We start from the raw sequence: 19,198 nt of genomic DNA, 5'->3' as shown, positions 1-19,198 counted from the left end.
AAACTAGAATCTTACACGTGGAACTGGAAGAACAAAACCACCCAAACCAACAACTGAGCCACTGAAACCTCTTCCCACCCAAGCCAAGACGGGGCTTAACTAAGAACCGAGTTAGATACCAACAAGAGTTCATTTCAAAGCTCTGGCTGGTCTAAAGTCTAAAAGGCACAGGGTCCGCTTCTTGCCCCTGATGGGCCTCAGGGGAGTATACTTCAGAAGACGTAGGAGAAATAAAGCAAAGGAAACGAGAATGCTCTGCGTAATGAATGTGCTCTGCGTGTTAACTGTAACGTGGGCTGGGAAGCCCTATAAATTAGGGGGTAGAAATTGTTATGTTTTCCTCTGGTCGATTTATGGCAGAATATCGAGGATGACTTGTCCCAGGAAGGCATATTTGACCCAACAGTTTGTCGATGGAAACACTGAAAACTAAGAGGCATATGTGCGATTCTGGACGAGAGACCTTAAAAGTGACCAGACTTGGGAGTGTCCACACCTACACCGGACTTCAGAGCCTGAAGAAAAGCACTGCTGGGAGAGGGATCCTAGCAGAGGGCGAGGCGATACAAAGCAGAGGTTTTGGAGAAAGAAGCATCTGGAAGACCGAGGCAAGAACCAGGAACTGTGGTTTCATCCCCAAAGGACCCCCGGGGGAGGGCTCAGCTCCTCCTGGGGTTTTTTCCTTGACTCAGGGACAGTTGTGACTCTGTATGTAACGATTCACATCTTCCCTTTGAATTCCCTGTAGCTCCTCCAACTCTTCAGAAGAGCCTTGAGATGTCCGTACGGACTTGGCTGGTGGGAGTTTGGGGAATATACAGAACGGGACAGGAAAAGGGAGTGTGGTCTGCCCCACAGTCACTCGCTCCCTTGCTGGTGTCCTGAGGGGAAGAGCGTTCTGTTGAGGGGACGGTTGTAGGTCCAGGAGTCCCAGATGGTGAGCAGAGAGAGGGACCCACAGCAGGCGGCGGTGGAAGGCAGATGACGCACAGATATTAATTACGGAGAAAAGTGCACCCTGGTGGGCGGGAAAGGGGTGGCGGAGGCGGGCAGACCGATGCTTCCGTCATAGAGGTGAGCTCGCATACACGCAAATCACCGTCCCACAATCAAGGTAGCCTTGAGCCAAATAGATTTGGATAAGATTTATTGATCAGATTGTTTTAGAAAACCAACAGCAAAACACTGACAAGGTACATAAATACAGATTGGACATTTTAGGGTAAATTCACTATTTTTCCTACGTGCTCGTAGGAGACCAAATAAGGTGGAAAAGCTGTCCTGATCATATGGCATGCACACCAGACTGCAAAAGGACTTCCACACTATTTAACAGGACTGTGGCAAATAGCTTTACAGTAAGGCAAGCATCGTGTGTGGCCTAAGCACACCCTGTACAAAGAGCCAAGCCCAGGCCTGCCCTCAGAGACTGCGTGAGAGGTTCCCCTTTCTTGCCTAGGTTCTTCCAGTCAAATCCTCATCGGCAGGTGCCTTTACAGGGAAATGCCTGGCGCTGTCCCTGCTCAGACCCTGTGTACAAGGAAGCGGCTTCGGAGAAAGTCAGTGTGTTTCTGATGCCTCCTTTGTATTCTAAATGTGCAACTAGTAAAACAGCAATCGCTACAGCTCGGTGAGACTGCCTCGGACTCACCCTGCGCACTGACTAAGCAGGGCCTTTCAAAAACCTCTATAAAGTGAAAAAAAAAAATAAAATCATGAAAATTACAACTAAAAAGATGGTACCACTTTTGAAGCACAACTCAGAACTCCTCTTTGTAACACCAGGTAAGAGAAGAGGTCGCTTCCCACCAAACCCAGTGACCTCAGAAGGGAAGCAGCATCACTGGGCACGACCCGCGGCGGCACACACGGGAGGTACAGGGCTCTACGAAGCCGGCCTCAGGCCCTGCCAACGCCCCTAGAGTCCCGAGGAATTTGGGGAACCAAAGCACTTTAAGCTAACAGTGACCAGTTTTTGGAGCTCGCGATCACGGGACCGCAAGCCCTCATCCGTCCTGGAGCTCAACGCCAGAACAATGAAGAATAAGAACGGCTTCTTGTGCTACATCAGAGTGCTGGCAGGTAGACGATTTGTAGTAACGGTGCCACCTGCTAAACGTCTGTAAGACCACACAAAAACAAACTGGTTTTACAGAATCAAGACCAACACAGACTTACAGGGTAATTCAACCTTTTCCCACATGCCAAGCTATATGGCTGGAAAAGGAATTCCCAAAGGAAAAAATAAGGCTCCTGCAAGAACAGAGGAAAAGCAAGTATTTGTCAAGAGCCAAAGAAATGTGTTCAAATGATGGGATTCCCTCTGCATCACACACAGCAGCTTTTTCTTCCTCCGGGTGCTAAGAGTTCTTTGGTGGTTATAGGAGAGACAGCCTAGAACTCAGGGCAGGAAAACCGTGCCGAAGCAGAGGAGTGAAGAGTTAACATCTCAACTCAGGATTACCACCCGTGGGTCCTAATTTCAGCATTCAACAGCTGTCATCAAATTGACAATTACAGCTAATAGGGCTGCCTATATGCTTGCTGGTTTCTAGCCCTCCGTGACTCTTCGTTTTCATTTCTAACTACTCATTAGCCCTACTCCACTGAGAAGGAGGTGCTTGTGGGAAAGGGGTAAGGGGGAGGAAGAATATAAATGGATCAATTGTTTGATAGAAAAGTTGAAACACTGATTATCTATGAGTTTCAATTATCTGTGCTTTACTCTTGCTACTCTGGGTAACCAAAGGTCACTGTTCATAAACCTTTTGCTTAGAAATGTTAATGTTTATCATCATATGTTTAAATCTAGCTATGTGATGGACATGAATAATTTAGAGCAAATTTTTACACCATGTCACGAGGGCCCTGAAAAAAGACTCTGCCAGTGGAAAGGATTTCAGTTTGGCCCCTGAAGAACAGTGAAAATTTCATTCTATTCTATATTGGTTAATAAGATTTTCCAGAATGTGGAAAATATTTTGTTAAATGAAGAAAGCCTCATTCTCTTCGTTTAATAAAGTCTTATATTCACAGATAAATTAGTATGTACATGGGAAAGCTGACAGTATTAAATATTAGATTTTAATTCTCCATTTAGAAATTCCTTACAGGTAGACTTCCTTTTTTCGTGGGCAAGAAATGTAGTAAGATACGCAAACATGAGATAGTACAAAAGATGACTGGGGGAAAGTCTCAACTCTAACAAACCCAAGGAATAAGAAGTCTTTAAGAACTGGAGTAAGAAAACAAGGACCTGAAAACCCAGATTGACCAAGAGTTGGCTTACGCTAGCTGGTCACATCTCAAATTCTTGGTATAAGTTGACTCTAAAGGAATGAGCTGGCTTTCCCCAAGGCAGATTCAAAAAAAAGAAAAAAAAAAAAAAAGTAGTCTACCTGCTTTATAGTTACACCCTATATATAATCTGTATATATCCATATGTGTTTCTATATATTGCACTTAAATTTACGGGACTGCAGTAAGATGGCAGGGAGTACCTCAAAGAGGCAGAGGAGCAGCAGGCATAAACTTTCCTAAACCAAGTAACAGTGTCAGGAATTCAGGGTGCTGGTTATAGGGATACTAAATGGTCGGGGACCCCCTATATAAAATTCTGCTCATCTATATTTAAGTCATCATACACACAGTCTCATTTGGCATCCAGAACATGTGCATATGTGTGGTTCTATAGCACTCAGAGCTGGTCATTCTACATCGCTTTCACTAGTGTTATATGAAAAGAAGACACTTTAGACCAAGGGTATGTACTTTTATAAAAATGTCACACACAAGGTCTTGGATGTCAGGCCTCCAAAGTCTACCTCAAAGAAGACTGCCCTCAGAAGGCTTAAATCCTTTTTGCTAGCAAGTGTGGACTGAACTAGACTCTCTTTCTAGCTCTCCAGTGTAGCAAAGCTAGAGACCTGCTTATTTCCCAAGGAGCACGGAAGGGTAAGCACAGAGGCTGAGGACTGAGGCTTTGGTCCCTACGTAAATCCATGACAAATACCCTTTCGCCACCCTAGACCGCACAGCTTATTTAACTGGATACAGTCCACCGAATATCCAGAGACCAGGCTGGAGTCGTGGGGTAAAGCTTTGTTTTGAACTCATGGGGCTGTTCAACCTGACTTGCTCCGGAGAGAGCTCCTCACTGGAGTAAGCTTAGCAGTGGGCGGTAAGAGGTTAAATGTCAAACAGACGTGGTCGTGGCAAGATGGGGGTGGGACCTCTAGAGGAGTTGCTCCTTGTCCTGCCTCTGCCCCACACCCATCATTTCCCCTAAAGGACCCAAACTCACAGGTGAGTGGTGTCATAAGACCTTGCAGAATTTGGGCTCCATGAACTCAACCCAACATGGACGGGATGTTCTAATAAGGCATGGAAGTTAAGAGTCCAAGTCTAGAGACCACAGTTTTCTCTTCCCCAGAACTCAACACTGGAGGGTGACTTTTTAGCCATAACTCAAAGGTGATTTTAAATCCACACATGAGCTAAAGAGATCCCTTCTGGGATGAAGGAAAAAAGAAGAGTAACTTTAAAAGCTAAGTGAAAAAGAGGCACTTAAAGGAAAAATGTGTCCCAAATCTCCCGTCTGAGTCTCCTGTTGTGAGGTGACCAACGGGATGATCAGCACTGTGCCTTCTTGTATGCCTTCCGCACCTTTCGTACACCTGAGGACTTCCAAATGTTCACGTCTCAGTGACTTGCTCAACTACGCTAGCAGCCTGATGGCAAAGAAGTGAAAATTCAGGTCACTCCTTTTTTTAGAGTTAAAATACAAAACAAACCAGAACTAAAATGTCACACCAAAAAGCTAATGATCTTCAGCTTCATTCCTTCCTCATGCTAGTTTTGAAAACAATAGTTCTTTGGGAAGGATGGCCTGTGGCTTTTCCCCCAAGACCTTTTATCCAATAACTAGACAATTACTCACAGCACCATGCACATTAAAGCAGACAAAAAAGAGGCAATAAGCTAAGGGAAAAATCAAGGGCCAGTTGGCTTTCTAGAGATAAAACCCACTGCCAGAGAAAACGGCAGGTGCATGGCCCAGTGTTCAAGTTCTGAAAAGGAAACGGCCAATAGGATGGTCAAAGCTCACAGCCTGGAGCTGAAGCCCTCCCCGCCTTGCTCTTTTCTGGCCTCTCACAAGCTTACTTTTACGCCCCATGGCATTTATGCCACATATTTAGGGTCTACAAGTCCCCCCACGAAGAAGTCAGAGATACTTGAAACCAGTTATAAGCACAAGGGAATTTCAAAACTGCCCAGAACAAAGAACTTTGACCACCATCAATTCCTTGATTTGAAACGTTCTTGGTGCCATAATTTCTAAGAGCAACAATAAACAGCACAACTACAACACACACACACAAGCCTTTTGACAGCCAAATCTAACCATTGCTGGCACCAGAAGAATGTGGAAAGAAATCACCGATCAAGAGTTGCTGAGCCGCCTGACTTTCCTCCAAAGTCAAAGGATGGGTTTGGGTATCGATGCAGCAAGATGTCAACCGGTGCTGCCATCAGATCCAGCCACGCAATCAGAGGCGTCTTGGAAAACAGTAAGGTTGACGTCTAGGTTGGCATGTAACCTGCACAACTCTCAAGGTCAGCCTTCTTGTTGTTGTTGTTGTTGCTGGATTTACATTTTTTAAAATTTTATTTGTTTTTGTCAATGATGCTGCTTTAATTTGTGGAGCACTGGCTGACATGGTCATAGTTTCAGAGACCCTTTAAAAAATTCTTTATCTGATCATGATTCATAACATCGTTACGGTACTTTCAGACTTTCCCTCAGGTCCAGCCAGGAAGAGGGAGTATGTGAGTATGTGTGTGTGTTGAGGCAGGAGGGAGAGAAGCAAAGAAAGAAGCACGAGGGAAAGTGAGATTGCCATAAACGTAAAACCAATTTACAGAAAGGCATCTGATGTATTTTCTGAATAAGGCCTTGATCAGGGTAACCGATTCTACACTGCCCATAAATAAAGGAGTCTCTTTAAATTAACATTTCCAGTATCAATGAACAGTCCAGAGATCCTCATTTCAAGCGCTCGATGAGTCCCTGTGTGAGTCCAAGGTGCAGAAGCTGTGTGCGGGAGAGGTTTGCTAGGTTGGGGAAGGCTGCAAGCAGCTTCTCCCATGCCAGTTCCAGCAGGCTCGGCACCACCAGCCAGATCTTAAACAGTGACCCAGTCCGTTTGTTTTCGTGGATGTTCACCACTCCTCCATGAATGTACATGCAACCAGCCTATGAACAGACGGCAGTCAAAAGAGGACAAATTCAAATGGGAGAGAAGCAGGTAACTTAGGCTGAAGAGTCAGCGACAAAATGCACAGTAGGCCAAATGGAGACGGGGCAAAACAAAAAGAATTTCTCACTGATCCCAGCATAGTGCAGAGATCAAGAGGCGTTTAAATAATAAATGAGTTTACTAGGGGAAAACTGTAGCTTTTTTCTTTCTTTTTTTTTTTTTTTACTTCAACGAACATTAAAGTGACATGATATTAAGTATTCATTGTGCCAAACACCAGGAACACAAAGATGAAAATAAAGGTCTTCGCCTTGAGAAACTGGTGGGATCTTTAAGAACAAGGCATCGGGGGGGGGGGGGATAGAGCTATCCTGCCCTCCCAGAAAACACCTTTTATGTCACGGCAGGGGCCTAAATGCCACGCACAGCATTTCTTTTATATTTCTGCTGCTCTTTTAAACTGTGTATGATGGTTTTTGTCCCCTCTTCTCAGAAGAAGGGCTGGCTTTGTCTTGAAGAAAGTTTTAGAAACACATTCTTTATCCAAGGTTGGTAATATCAGAATCTTTTTTTCTCGCTAATATCACTGTAAAGATTTATCATCTGCAACTATGTAAGGAAGGTATGAAAACAAAAACTTACTGGTGTAACAGCTGCACAGTGAAAATAAACTGGCTCTGGCATGGTAGCTGGGAGCTTCACCCATTGAAAAGTCTGCAGATTCAGCTTCCAGATGTCTCCCAGGATCACTTCTCCATTATAGCCCCCACAAATAAACACATCTATCAAGAAGAGAGAGACCCATGATCACACCAAAGAAAAGAGCCACAGCCACAGCGTGTTTTGTAGATCAGCTGGCAGGCTGACCGGGGACAAGTTCAGTGGATTCCCCCCTACTACAGACGGCTCTAGCCGGGTGGTCCTCCCCTGCTGCTGTCTTGTCCCTTGCTAAAGTATGGATACTCTGCTGGGATCTTTGCTAAGACTAAGGATGCAGCAAGCCTCTAAGCAGGCCTCATGTCTGGGTCCTCAAATTCAAATACCTGTAGGCACAGGAAGTGAGTGAATGAGAAGGTCCAGGGAAAATAAACAACCAGGAGATCCAGGGAAACAAATAAGAAGAGTGCACATGCCCTGCACCAGCTGACTGATACCATGTAGAGTTTAAGGTCAGCAACTGCCAGATCTGTTTTTATGAGAGAAGCTGGAAATCTGGATTTTTAAGTGAAACACTTCGATTCTAATCCAAAAAAATTTCATACACATGTGAGCCAGACAAAACGTAACTGCAGGTCACCAGTTTACAAATTCTTCTTTTACATAATGCTCTAGAAAGGATGGACACCTATCTGCCCATAGAGACAAATGTCTTCTATGTAGACATTTAACCTGAGGAGAAACATTCACTGCAATGTTCAATTTGGGGGCAGAAAAAGTAGTTCTTACAAATTTTCTTTAGCCAAAAGAGGATAGTTTGAAGCCCCATTGGATCTAAACAGTTTTTTAAGTTCTTTAAACCTTCTCCAAAATCAAAGGTGTTTCTTCTTCTTCTTTTTTTTTTTTTTTTTACCATTGTCATTGCTTTGTTTTTGTAAAATTAGACAGTTATAACTGGACGACTTGTAACAAAGTCTACATAAACATTCATACTAAATGCCCCAAACTAAGGCTGAACTCCACTAGTATACTGCCTGGCCTCAACGAATCAAATGAATAGATGTCTTAATTCAGGTCTAGATCAGGGTTAAGCCAATACTTCATTAAACTACAGAATACACTGGAAACTTTTTGGCCTAAGATTCAAGAAAAGTTCAGCTCCAAAGCAAGGTACAGCTTTGCTTCTTCCAGAGGCAAAGCTGAACAATGCCACTATCTATAAATCCTACCGAGAAAGCAGGAGCCTAATAAAATGTACCTCTGTGAGATGGCAGCATAATCCTAGTGAAATCCAAACAAAACTGCCGAAAGGATACAGGCTATCAAATTCATTTACACACACCTTCCTCCCAGGAAAAATGGAAGGGGGTATACCAAACGATCAAATAAGTTGTAAATTAAAAGACAGGAGGGTTGTCCAAAGAGGAGTCATTTATCACACTCGGATGAAGTAGCCTCAGCTGCTTTCTGAAGCCACACAATGCCTCTGTTGTAATATAGCCAAAGAACGAGCCAAGAGTCCTATTTGGCATTTGACAGAACACAGAATAAACTTTAGAAAATACCACTCTGGAGGACTTATTGTAATTTTAATACTTTGTCCACCAAGGTGTCCATTTTATATGTCAAGATTATTAGTATTACCCACCACAGCCACAGACATTGGTTGGGGTGAGGTGCTGAAAGGTCAGGTGGTGTAATAAAAGCTTATTTATCACCAATTTTTGAGTTCTCTGGTAACTGAGGGAACCCAAACACCCCACTAGGTTACTGGATGAAAACTGCTGAGAGAACCATAATTTTATGGGTTTCCCATTAAGTTTAAACTATAAGAAATAGACTCTTCTCAAAGTTATGCCCCCATTAAGGAGCTATTATTAAGAAATAAAGCCACCTGGGTGGCTCAGTCAGTTGAGCATATTGAATCTGGCTGGGGTCACGATCTCACGGTTCATGAGATTGAGCCCCACATCGGGCTCTGTGCTGACAGCATGGAGCTTGCTTGGGATTCTTCTCTCTCTCTCTCATCATTTCTCTCTGCCCCTCCCCTACTCACGCACTCTCACTCACCCTCTCAAAATAAATAAATAAACATAAAAAAAAGAAGACATTCTTGGCATATACGATTACAAAAATGAAACTAGAATGTTCTTTAGAATACTTACCATTTTTTATTTGAACGCAACTGTGACATCTTCGGGCTGCAGGAAAACCTGCCAAACACATGAACACAAATATCCCATTATCCACAGAAAGAATAGAATAACGGTGATGTGCCACGGTGAAAGACATCCTATGAGTAACTTACTTAAAACAATCCCTTTGTTGCATTAAGCAACCATTGATTAGTCCTTCCAACCCTTCCTTTTTTCACATTAAATTAAAGCCATCGGAGTCCCATGATAACTACAATGCTCAGGTGCCAGGGGAACAAAACGGGGTTACTAATGGCCTTCCCAAGCCCTTATGCCCACAAAAAAACAGGTGGACCTTGATTCAAAGTGCCTGCTTCCTAACCCACCCACATTTCCCTATTTCCACAGAACTCAACAATCCCCATTAAAAGTCTCTGCACAATTGTGGAGGAAGCATAATTGGGCAAAAGAATAAAATAAGTTATAATACTAGTACAACAGATATTATACTTGTCATATAACTCAAAAAAAGCACTTTTTCTCTTCTAAAATAAGTAAAAATATAAAGCATAGTTATTAAAGAAAAATGAATCAATAATTTAAATTTACCTATTTTTTCGTGGGGTTTTGTGGCAATTTCCTCCCATGCATTCGTTTCAAGGTTGTATGCATGGATCTTGGGGAGAAAAAGAGAAGATACACACACATAAATAACTTTAGCTTATTTTTTTAGAGAAAGAGTGTGTAAGCGGAGGAGAGGGGCAAAGGGAGAGAGAGAGAATCTTAAGAAGGCTCTGTGCTAAGTGCAGAGCCTGATGTGGGGCTCGATCCCACAACCCTGGGATCATAACCTGAGCTGAAATGAAGAGTCAGACACTTAACTGACTGAGCCACCCAGGCACCCCTGAAAACTGAATTTTTAACAACAACCTGTATAAACATGTATTCTTGGTTGAAAAGTCTTCGTTTCTTTTGCTTTTCTCTGATTTTCCCTAATACTAATATTAAGGCAAAAAACATTAAATGAAGCAGTTGAAAACTAGCAGATATAGGACTCCAATGTTTTAAAATCACAGAAAAAAAACGAAGTAAGAAAGTTGGAATTCTACAACTACCACATTTTTCGCAATGAACATGTGTATCATTTTTTGATACCAGAAAAAAGCAACTGTTCATAAGAAAATATGAGAATGCAGTTTTGACAAAACTTGAAAAAGATCAATAAGGTTCCAAAGCAGACCGGGAGCTCTGTAGCCTAATCTAGATTTTCCCTGGGAGACGTGCATTTAGAAATGTCATAGGAATGGATGAATAAAAACCTTCAGAGTACAGCTTTCTAAAGTGAGTGACGCAGAGCCCTAAAAATACTGTTCTTTTTAGACATCTCACTGATGATGAGAGACATTCTGTGGGACATTCTGAGCAACGTGGCTCCAGTTCTCATCGGTTTCTCCATTTAAGCTACTGTGTCCTCCTTTTGGTCTCTGTCCTCATCCAGTTTGTGCCAGGATTCATTTTCAGGTGTTTTTAGCGTGTGATCACTACAACTGTCAACTGGAAAGGGTAACAGCGGCATAGTTCGGCCTTCTGTTACGAAGAGCAGGTAACACACAACAGGTGTTAATGAAGAACCTGTCCAGAAATCTAAGTATCTACAGTAACAGAATTATCTTGCTTGGTATGAAACATGCCTCTTCCTCTCCTTCTCTCACTCTCATTATTATTATTTTTAAATATACCTTGTTTAAGGAATAAGCTGTCCAGGAAGTACCACCTCCCAAGATGTAAATCCTCTGCCCATCATGTGCAATTTCATGTCTGTATCTGAAAATACACAATAAAATCCATTTATAATAAAGTGAAAAATTATCTACCAAAGATTTAGCTACAGGATATTTTTATTGGATAATTATTCACAGTAATAAGTTATTAGAAATAACCTAAGTGGTCAACAAGAGTGAACTGATTCAATAAATTATAGAATATATATAAAATGGATTAGTGTGCATCCAATAAGAAAGTAGGTGTAGAGGATGGTTAATATATTGGAAACTTCTTTTCGTGTCATTAACTAAAAAAAAAAATGCTCTCATGTAAGAGCAGATAGGCTATAATCTCATTAAAAATTTATAGTTACACAAATACGCACAGAAAATGACTACAGAGATACATCCAAAATGTTAACCCTGGTTATCCCTAGATTTAGGTTTTGTTTTTTTATTTTCTTCATTTTGCTTATCTGTATTTTCCAGATTTTCTAAAAAGTGATCTGTCTACATTTCATTAGAAACCCTAGACTATGCGCTTTTAAATGAAGATACTTATTTAACGTTTTTTTAAATTTATTTTTGGGACAGAGAGAGACAGAGCACGAACGGGGGAGGGGCAGAGAGAGAGGGAGACACAGAATCGGAAACAGGCGCCAGGCTCCGAGCCATCAGCCCAGAGCCTGACGCGGGGCTCGAACTCCCGGACCGCGAGATCGTGACCTGGCTGAAGTCGGACGCTTAACCGACTGCGCCACCCAGGCGCCCCTGAAGATACTTATTTAATAGATACAAAGATATCAGAAAAATTATGCTACTCAAAACTGTGAATATAATGTGAAACACCTACCAGAACTTTCATCTAAGCAGTCTAGCTAGAAGCTGAAACAATTTATAATATGTCCATAAAATGATTCAAGAAGGCAACCATGTGAAAATGCTTTGAAAACTTAATCTATCTCCTCCTTTCCCTGAAGGCCCTGGTGCTGATAAAATAAATTACATCAAAATTATTCCAGTAGCGGTCCACCTCCCAAGTCCTCACACGGTAGTTCTACAATCATCAGCCCACTGACATACTGCGAAAAAGATAAAGTCTTCCTTAGCACCTCTATGCTATTTTGTTTAAAGGAAACAAAGAGTTAACTGCATTCATCTGAACAGAGTGAATAAAAAAATGTTTACTGTCTTTGCATTTAATATGTTTTTTTTTTTTTTAAGTTTATCCATGTAAGTAATCACTACACCCAACATGGGGCTTGTACGCACAGCCCTAAGACCAAGACTTGTGTGCTCTTCTGAGCCAGCCACGTGCCCCCACTGTCTTTACTTTTAAACAGGAGGGGAAGAAATCAAGTTTTTCATAGAGCTTACTGCTAAAAGGCAACTCCTATCAGGAAAGAAAAGTGACAGGTCTACACCTGTTCCTAGAAGGCAACTAGGAGCACCATGTGATGTTGGCGTGCTTAACAGGGCACTGAAAATCAGTGGCCTCCCTCCCTCCTTTCCATCCATCCATCCGATCAATATTCATTGAGTACTACTATGGGAACTGATGCCACGGGCACTGCGCCTTCTTCTGGGTATACAGCTGCGAACAAATGAGCCAAAGAATCCTAATATGCAAGTTAAGAAGGGAAATCAAAAAAGTAACTAGTGGGGCGCCTGGGTGGTGCAGTCGGTTAAGCGTCCGACTTCAGCCAGGTCACGATCTCGCGGTCCGGGAGTTCGAGCCCCGCATCGGGCTCTGGGCTGATGGCTCGGAGCCTGGAGCATGTTTCCGATTCTGTGTCTCCCTCTCTCTCTGCCCCTCCCCCGTTCGTGCTCTGTCTCTCTCTGTCCCAAAAATTTAAAAAAAAAAAAAAAAAAGTAACTAGAAAGTAATTGTTTTGTCTGTAACATATTTAATTACAATTGCTACCATTGGTTTCTTCTTCAAAGTGTTACTATCTTCTTAATGCAGAAAAACTGAGGTATGAAAGAAAATAACATGAGGAAAAAATCTATAGTTAATGGAGAAATAGCACTCCTTAACCAGAAGACCTTTCTTTAATGCTGAACTGGCATCTACCAGCCAGTTAGCTATTTTAACCAGGCTTTAAGAATTTTCTTTAAACCATAGTACCAATATTCTGAATAAAGTCAAATCTTAGCAAGAATGAATAAATATGCTTTAATCCTAGAACCTTACCTCTCTTCTGGCAGATCACAGGATAGGTTGTTTGGTTTCAGTTGTGTCCACTCTCTGGTATTGAGATCTAATTTGTGCAGATCTGTGCTATAAATATAGCCAGTTGTCCCTCCAAAAACATAAAGGGAGCCATTGATGATCGCCATGGCCTGGAAAACAAGGAAACGTGAACACCACTGACTCATGAACACTTTGTTAAAGAATGTAAACTTATTAAATACCCCAAAATCAGACTTTATGAAATTCTTTTGTACTTTTTAACCTTCTAGAATATCAGACGTTTAAAGGATTAGAGATTTTAGAGAACCCAGAGATTACTTTTAGAAAGGTAGAGCTTTGCTCAACTGGAAAGCAGTCCTACCTAGATAGGCAAGAGGACTGGATGTTCCTTACGGGTCTTAGCCAACCCAAGAATGTATATACATCGGGGGCATTAGCATTTCCATGCAAAGCTGCTTCCCTTTCTAAGCAGTATGAAGAAAACTGCTCTAAGAAGAAGCAGATATGAAAATAAGCCACCAGAACTCCTTAAGTAAAATGTCTAGAGTTAGCAGTCATAAAACTTCACATTTTCCACCAGATTCTTCTTTAGCATAAGCTCAGCTTTTGTTATGATCATGTTATCAGAGTTTAAATGCCTCCTGTGGTGGGATAGAGTTATCTAGTGTGTGCCTCTACGCATAGCTCAGAAGGAAGGTATTTACCAGTGTGAAAGCTGGCCAGCTAAACAAGAAGCCAAAGCTTAGCTGTTTTAAGCTTAGTCCATTACTTTCAAAGGGTCTCTAATGCTGGTAGGTTGCACCCTATCTTTTTGGATATAACTTTTCAAACCTTTGATTTGAAGCACGGCAATGTAACTAGAAACTCATCTCCACCTAATCTGTGTTTTAGCTCAGATCAGGCTTATAAAAGTCTTGTACCAAAGTGCGGAGATCACCTCCTCTACTACTTAGGTTAGAAAGCTCTCCACAGAATCGCATTGTTCTAAAGGTGGCAGCGTGCAGACCATACGTAGAGCCCAATCTCTCACTGGAGGTGGGGGTGGGGATGTGGTGGGTCCTGACACTGAAAAATACTTCTGTACAGATCTAGATCACGATGCCCAATTGGACTAGAAACAAAGAGTGAGGGAAAAAAAGGAAGGGAGAAGGCGAGCAACCAGACTTATAAATTACAACTTCGTATCAGAACTGAAAAATCAAATATTAACCCCAGTGAATTTATTCTCTGTTAAAAACATGGAAATAATTATTCTGACATTGTCCCCCAAACTAGAAAAATCTGCAGAAATACATCCACCGTGACTGGCCACAGATTGGTACCTGTCCATATATACGACTGGGTTTCTTCCCACGACAGCTAAGTAAAGCCCATCTCTTATACTTCACGTTACACACGTGGACGTCATTGCCATTGCTCTCGCCAAATGGGATGCCTGTACCTCCGAATACCAACAGGTTGTTTCCATGCAGCACAACTGGGGAAGGAGAAGCACAAATTCCATTTACGTACTGGCTACCTGTAATATGTTCCCACATAAACCCAGAATCACTGAGAAACTGGGGGAAAAAAAAAAAAAGCCTGCTTTAATGCTCTCAGAAGATAGCCCAAACCACTGACATCTAACTACTACAAAGTACTGCAGAAAAAGGTTTAATTCACACTCTATGGACTGTGTCACGTAGCCAGCTCATTGTTAGGTGTGTGACATGTATTCAACGTGTATTTGTGGAGTTCATGAAATACTGTGGATAATAATACTAAATGACATGAACCACTGCCGCTCAAGGCGGTTCAAGTACGCAGCAAGGCAGAGGAACATGAAGTATTATCTTTGTCTTAGCAAAGGCCCAGCAGGGCTCTGGATGAAGGGATAAAATGATCATTCTGTTTTTGCCAGGGGAATGAATGATCTCTACATTTTAAATTATGGTTTCTGTCACCTTAATCCTCCACCAGATAAAAAGAAACACCAATATCCTGCTGGTAACTTTGGTGTTCTTCTCTAGATCTCTTCTGTTCCTGCCACCACACGCACACACACACACACACACACACACACACACACACACACACACACATTCTTTCTCTCTGATGACAAATGCTCCCAAAATAGTGCTACTGTATTATTTCAATGGCATTTCTTTTCTAAAATCAATTATTCAGTTAATATAGAATAAGAATCAGCATGGGCTCTGAAGCCAGCTAGAGCTAGGTTTCAATTCTCATGTGACCTCAGGAAAGTTATTTAATCTCCAAATTAATCCTCACAACAGCCCTATGAGGTGGGAACTAATCTTATCTTCTCCATTTTTATAGCTGATGAAACAAGTGGAGAGTGGTTTAACCTTGTTGAACGTTTCCCAAAAAGAATCTTGCCAAGCTAGGATTCAATTCCAGGCAATCTAACTCCAGAGCCTGCACTCTTAGCCATTTCCTTAGGGCATCTCTGTAGCCTCAGTTTCTCTTTTTTTTTCCCTTCCAAATTTTGATTTAAATTCTAGTTAGTTAACATATAGTGTAATACTGGTTTTGGAATAGGATTTAGTGATTCATCACTCACATATAACACCCAGTGCTCATCTCAACAAGTGCCCTCCTTAGTACCCATCGCCCATCTAGTCCACCCCCCCCCCACTCACCTCCCTCCATCAACCCTGTTTGTTTTCTATCATTAGGAGTCTCTTGTGATTTGCTTCCCTCTTTTCCCCGCTTCCCGTATGTTCATCTGTTTTGCTTCCTAAATTCTACATGAGTGAAATCATATGGTATCTGTCTTTCTCTGACTTATTTCATTTAGTATAATATACTCTAGCTCCATCCATGTCATTGCAAATGACAAGATTTCATTCTTTTTGATGGCTGAGTGATATTCCATTGTGTGTGTGTGTGTATGTATATATATATATAATATACATATATATATATATATATATATATATATATATATATATATACACACCACATCTTGTTTACCCATTTATCAGTCGATGGACATACTTGGGCTCTTTCCACTCAGTTTCTCATTTGTACAATGGCAGTAATTCTAGTTTGTGCATTATACAGATGTCGTAGGTAAACAGATACTACACGTGAAGTACTTTGTTCAGAAGCTATCATTGCCATTGTAAGCCCCATCTGTTGATCTTCTACTACATTGTGCTTAGCATACATACATATATATGAAACTTTATACTGAACCCTCTGAGATATCACTAATCCCAGTTTACAGGTAAGGAACTTGACGCTAAAACTCATCAAGCAAGCAAATGGTACACAGCTAGATTTAAACTCAGGACTATCCAACTGCCAAGTGATTCTGAATCACCATGCTATATTATTACCATAGTGAAAAGTCTACCCATTAACAGGGTTTAATCATATTACAGTATTATTATAAATTATGAACAAAAAACACACGGCACTGAACCTGTTCTCACAGACATTGCTTAATTATGAAAGAGTCAAAAGTTCAGGACGGCTTGCACTCACGTGACATAGATGCCAATTCCCGGGGCATGTAGCCATCTGTGCCCATCTGGTGCCATACTCCTGTAGCAAAATGATACCTCCAAAGCTCCCTGAAGAGAGGATAGTCTTCATTATCTGGCCCTCCAGATTCATCGTAATCTGGGTTATAACCTCCAAACACATAGAGGTTGGTATTATCTGCCACACAACGATGTCCACTTCGTGCTGGTGGAGGTCTGTGGCCTAGGAAAGAAGAGGACAGTCTTCCACAGATGGCCAAGCAGATTAAAAACACAAACAAAATTTGGTCATAATCATTTTAGCTTTAAAAGGGGATGGGGAAGATTTATAACGTGGATTTACTTTTTATTTGCTTAGGTTATTTTATACATTCGCACATACTACTTAAGATAATTTTAAGGAGCTAGTCTCCATTTCTATTTCATACAACTACTTTCAGATTTTGGAAACTGTAAAAAAATTTTTTTCCAAGGGAGGAAAAATAGCATTATAAACTCAAGAAAATGGCTGACAACTTGAAATTTGCAAGAGAAGGAGGAGGGGTTTAATAATCCCAAAGCTAACAGGACAAATTTTCTTATTTCCTTAGAGGAGAACAAAAACACAGGCCAACTAAATTAAACTGAAAGTATTAGAGAACTACATAAATATAATCACAAATGTGAATGAGTCATGTATAAATAAAAATACACACACATAAAACCTATGATTTGTCCACAGTATATAATTACACACTTAAAAAGAAAACTGGCTTTCAAAGTTATAGCAAAATTTAGAATTTAAATCCCACTCCGGACATTATGGCAGTCAACAAAAAATATCCTTATACTTATCTCAAAGAGCATCTTTCACCCTATTAAGAGCTTCACTAAGGAAAGCTATTTCTACAATTGATATTTGAAAGCTTTCTGAAGCTTTCTGTAATTTCTGAAATTATATCACCTAGTTCACTAAAAACGACTTCAAGATTATTTTAGAGTGAAAAAAAAAACTAAAATTTTATATTGTTTCTATTATCCTTACAATTGTTTATACAAGTCTACACAAACCCTTACATAGCTATAGAACCAAAGATGCTTAAATAACATATTGGATAGAATAAGAAGCTACTATAGTTGTCTGTTACCTCAAAGACTTATCTAATTTCTTATATTAGGAATAGGCACTAGTATAATGTTAATTAATATTTAGGACGATGCTGGGCACCTAACAAACTTCTGTCATATAAATAAACATTTATTATCAACCTAACATAAGCCCTATATATATATATATATATATATATATATATATATATATATTCTTAATCAAAATCCCACTTCCTAAGGTATAGTTTTAAATAAGAACTGAAAAGAAATTGCACAGATCTAAGAGAAACTAAAAAACTAATGAACCATGAATCACCGAATCACTCAACTCCGACCTATTAGTCCTGCTTGAGAATCTCTGATGGTTCCTTCCTGTTCAAGTACGGAGTGTTCAACTAGTGATTTAGGGCCTCTGATGACCTAACTCTGTCCTGATCTCTCACACTCCTGCCTGTTTAAGTTTGTCTCGCTGCTTGGAAAGGCGAGTGCTTCCCTTAGACCTTGGCCTGGCCTCCTACCCTGCAATGCCTACTTGTGGAAATGCCTCCAAGTCCAGCCCTTACAGCTTTCTCACCAATAAAACCCTAGGGCCCTTACAATTCAGCACCCTACAATTCAAATGATAGGATATGCACTTTCTACAAGATTATGTAAACACGTGAATATATTAGGCAATCTAGAATCAGTTAGAAAATTGACTCATGAGCCGTGATTTACCTCAAGTGAAGAACTCAGTTTCTTTCTAGGAATCTTGAAATACAGAAAGTGTGGTGTGGAAGAAAGAGCAAAGGCTCCTACAAATATCTAGATTTGAATCCAGGTTTTTTTCTAACTGCTACCTTGAGCAAGTCACTGACCCTCACTGAGTCTCAGCTTCCTCATCTGCATAAGGGGATATTATTCTTGTACCTCACAGATTTTTCATACTGCTATTAAAATGCTTATGAATAAAGTTTTATTTTAATGCTTATTTGTTTTTGAGAGAGAGAGAGACAGAACGCGCACGAGCAGGGGAGGGGCAGAGAGAGAGGGAGACACAGAACCTGAAGCAGGCTCCAGGCTCCGAGCTGTCAGCACAGAGCTTGACGTGGGGCTCGAACTCATGAACTGTGAAATCATGACCTGAAGTCGGGCACAACTGACTGAGCCATCCCGGCGCCCCTAAAATGTTTATTGGTTTATATATGAATCTTCAACGTATCTGCAAGCTATCTGAAGAGAGAAAAATGTACTTGTATTCATCTTTCTAGCACCAAGCCTAAGGCACACAGAAAACACTAAACAAAAACTTACAAATTTAAGTCTTCTCTACTCATTTTGTTAATGTTTTTCTCCTCCAAATAGGTTATAAGCTCCTCAAGGGGAAAGGTCATGTATAAGAATTATTCTGTACTACCTCTAACACCTAAAACAGCTGGAGATATTTAAGGCACTAGAAGTTTCACTGATTTTAAGTCAGAGTAAACAATGACAGGGACGCTCAAAACAGTACAGCTCTCAGTGGACTTTGATATAATTATACTTAAGAGATATACGATTTGGGGGCAGGAGTTGGGTTACACAACGGTCTTCTCAAAATATAAATGTTTCCAAAAATTAGTGACACAAA

General features: G+C 40.9%; 1 protein-coding gene across 4 annotated transcripts in view; it reads right to left on the bottom strand.

Moving 5' to 3' along the window:
• The window catches only part of KLHDC10 (kelch domain containing 10), a 70,632-nt gene that overhangs the window by 9,611 nt on the left and 41,823 nt on the right, over positions 1-19,198 (bottom strand). For 2 of the 4 annotated variants that reach the window (XM_043589527.1, XM_043589529.1), the window contains 8 exons: positions 16,502-16,723; positions 14,332-14,486; positions 13,010-13,158; positions 10,792-10,876; positions 9,662-9,728; positions 9,083-9,130; positions 6,903-7,042; positions 1,131-6,256 (listed from right to left, as the gene is read on the bottom strand). In XM_043589527.1, coding sequence (XP_043445462.1) covers positions 6,047-6,256; positions 6,903-7,042; positions 9,083-9,130; positions 9,662-9,728; positions 10,792-10,876; positions 13,010-13,158; positions 14,332-14,486; positions 16,502-16,723 — 1,076 coding nt within the window. In that variant the 3' untranslated portion in view covers positions 1,131-6,046. Of the gene's footprint in view, positions 1-1,130; positions 6,257-6,902; positions 7,043-9,082; positions 9,131-9,661; positions 9,729-10,791; positions 10,877-13,009; positions 13,159-14,331; positions 14,487-16,501; positions 16,724-19,198 lie in introns of those variants that run through there. The other 2 variants (XM_043589526.1, XM_043589528.1) reach the window with 1 other exon arrangement.

The sequence above is a fragment of the Prionailurus bengalensis genome, chromosome A2, assembly GCF_016509475.1.
Source record: "Prionailurus bengalensis isolate Pbe53 chromosome A2, Fcat_Pben_1.1_paternal_pri, whole genome shotgun sequence".
NCBI lineage: Eukaryota > Metazoa > Chordata > Mammalia > Carnivora > Felidae > Prionailurus > Prionailurus bengalensis.
The sequence above is the reverse complement of the archived record's forward strand: the minus strand, read 5'-3'. Positions and strand labels throughout refer to the sequence as shown.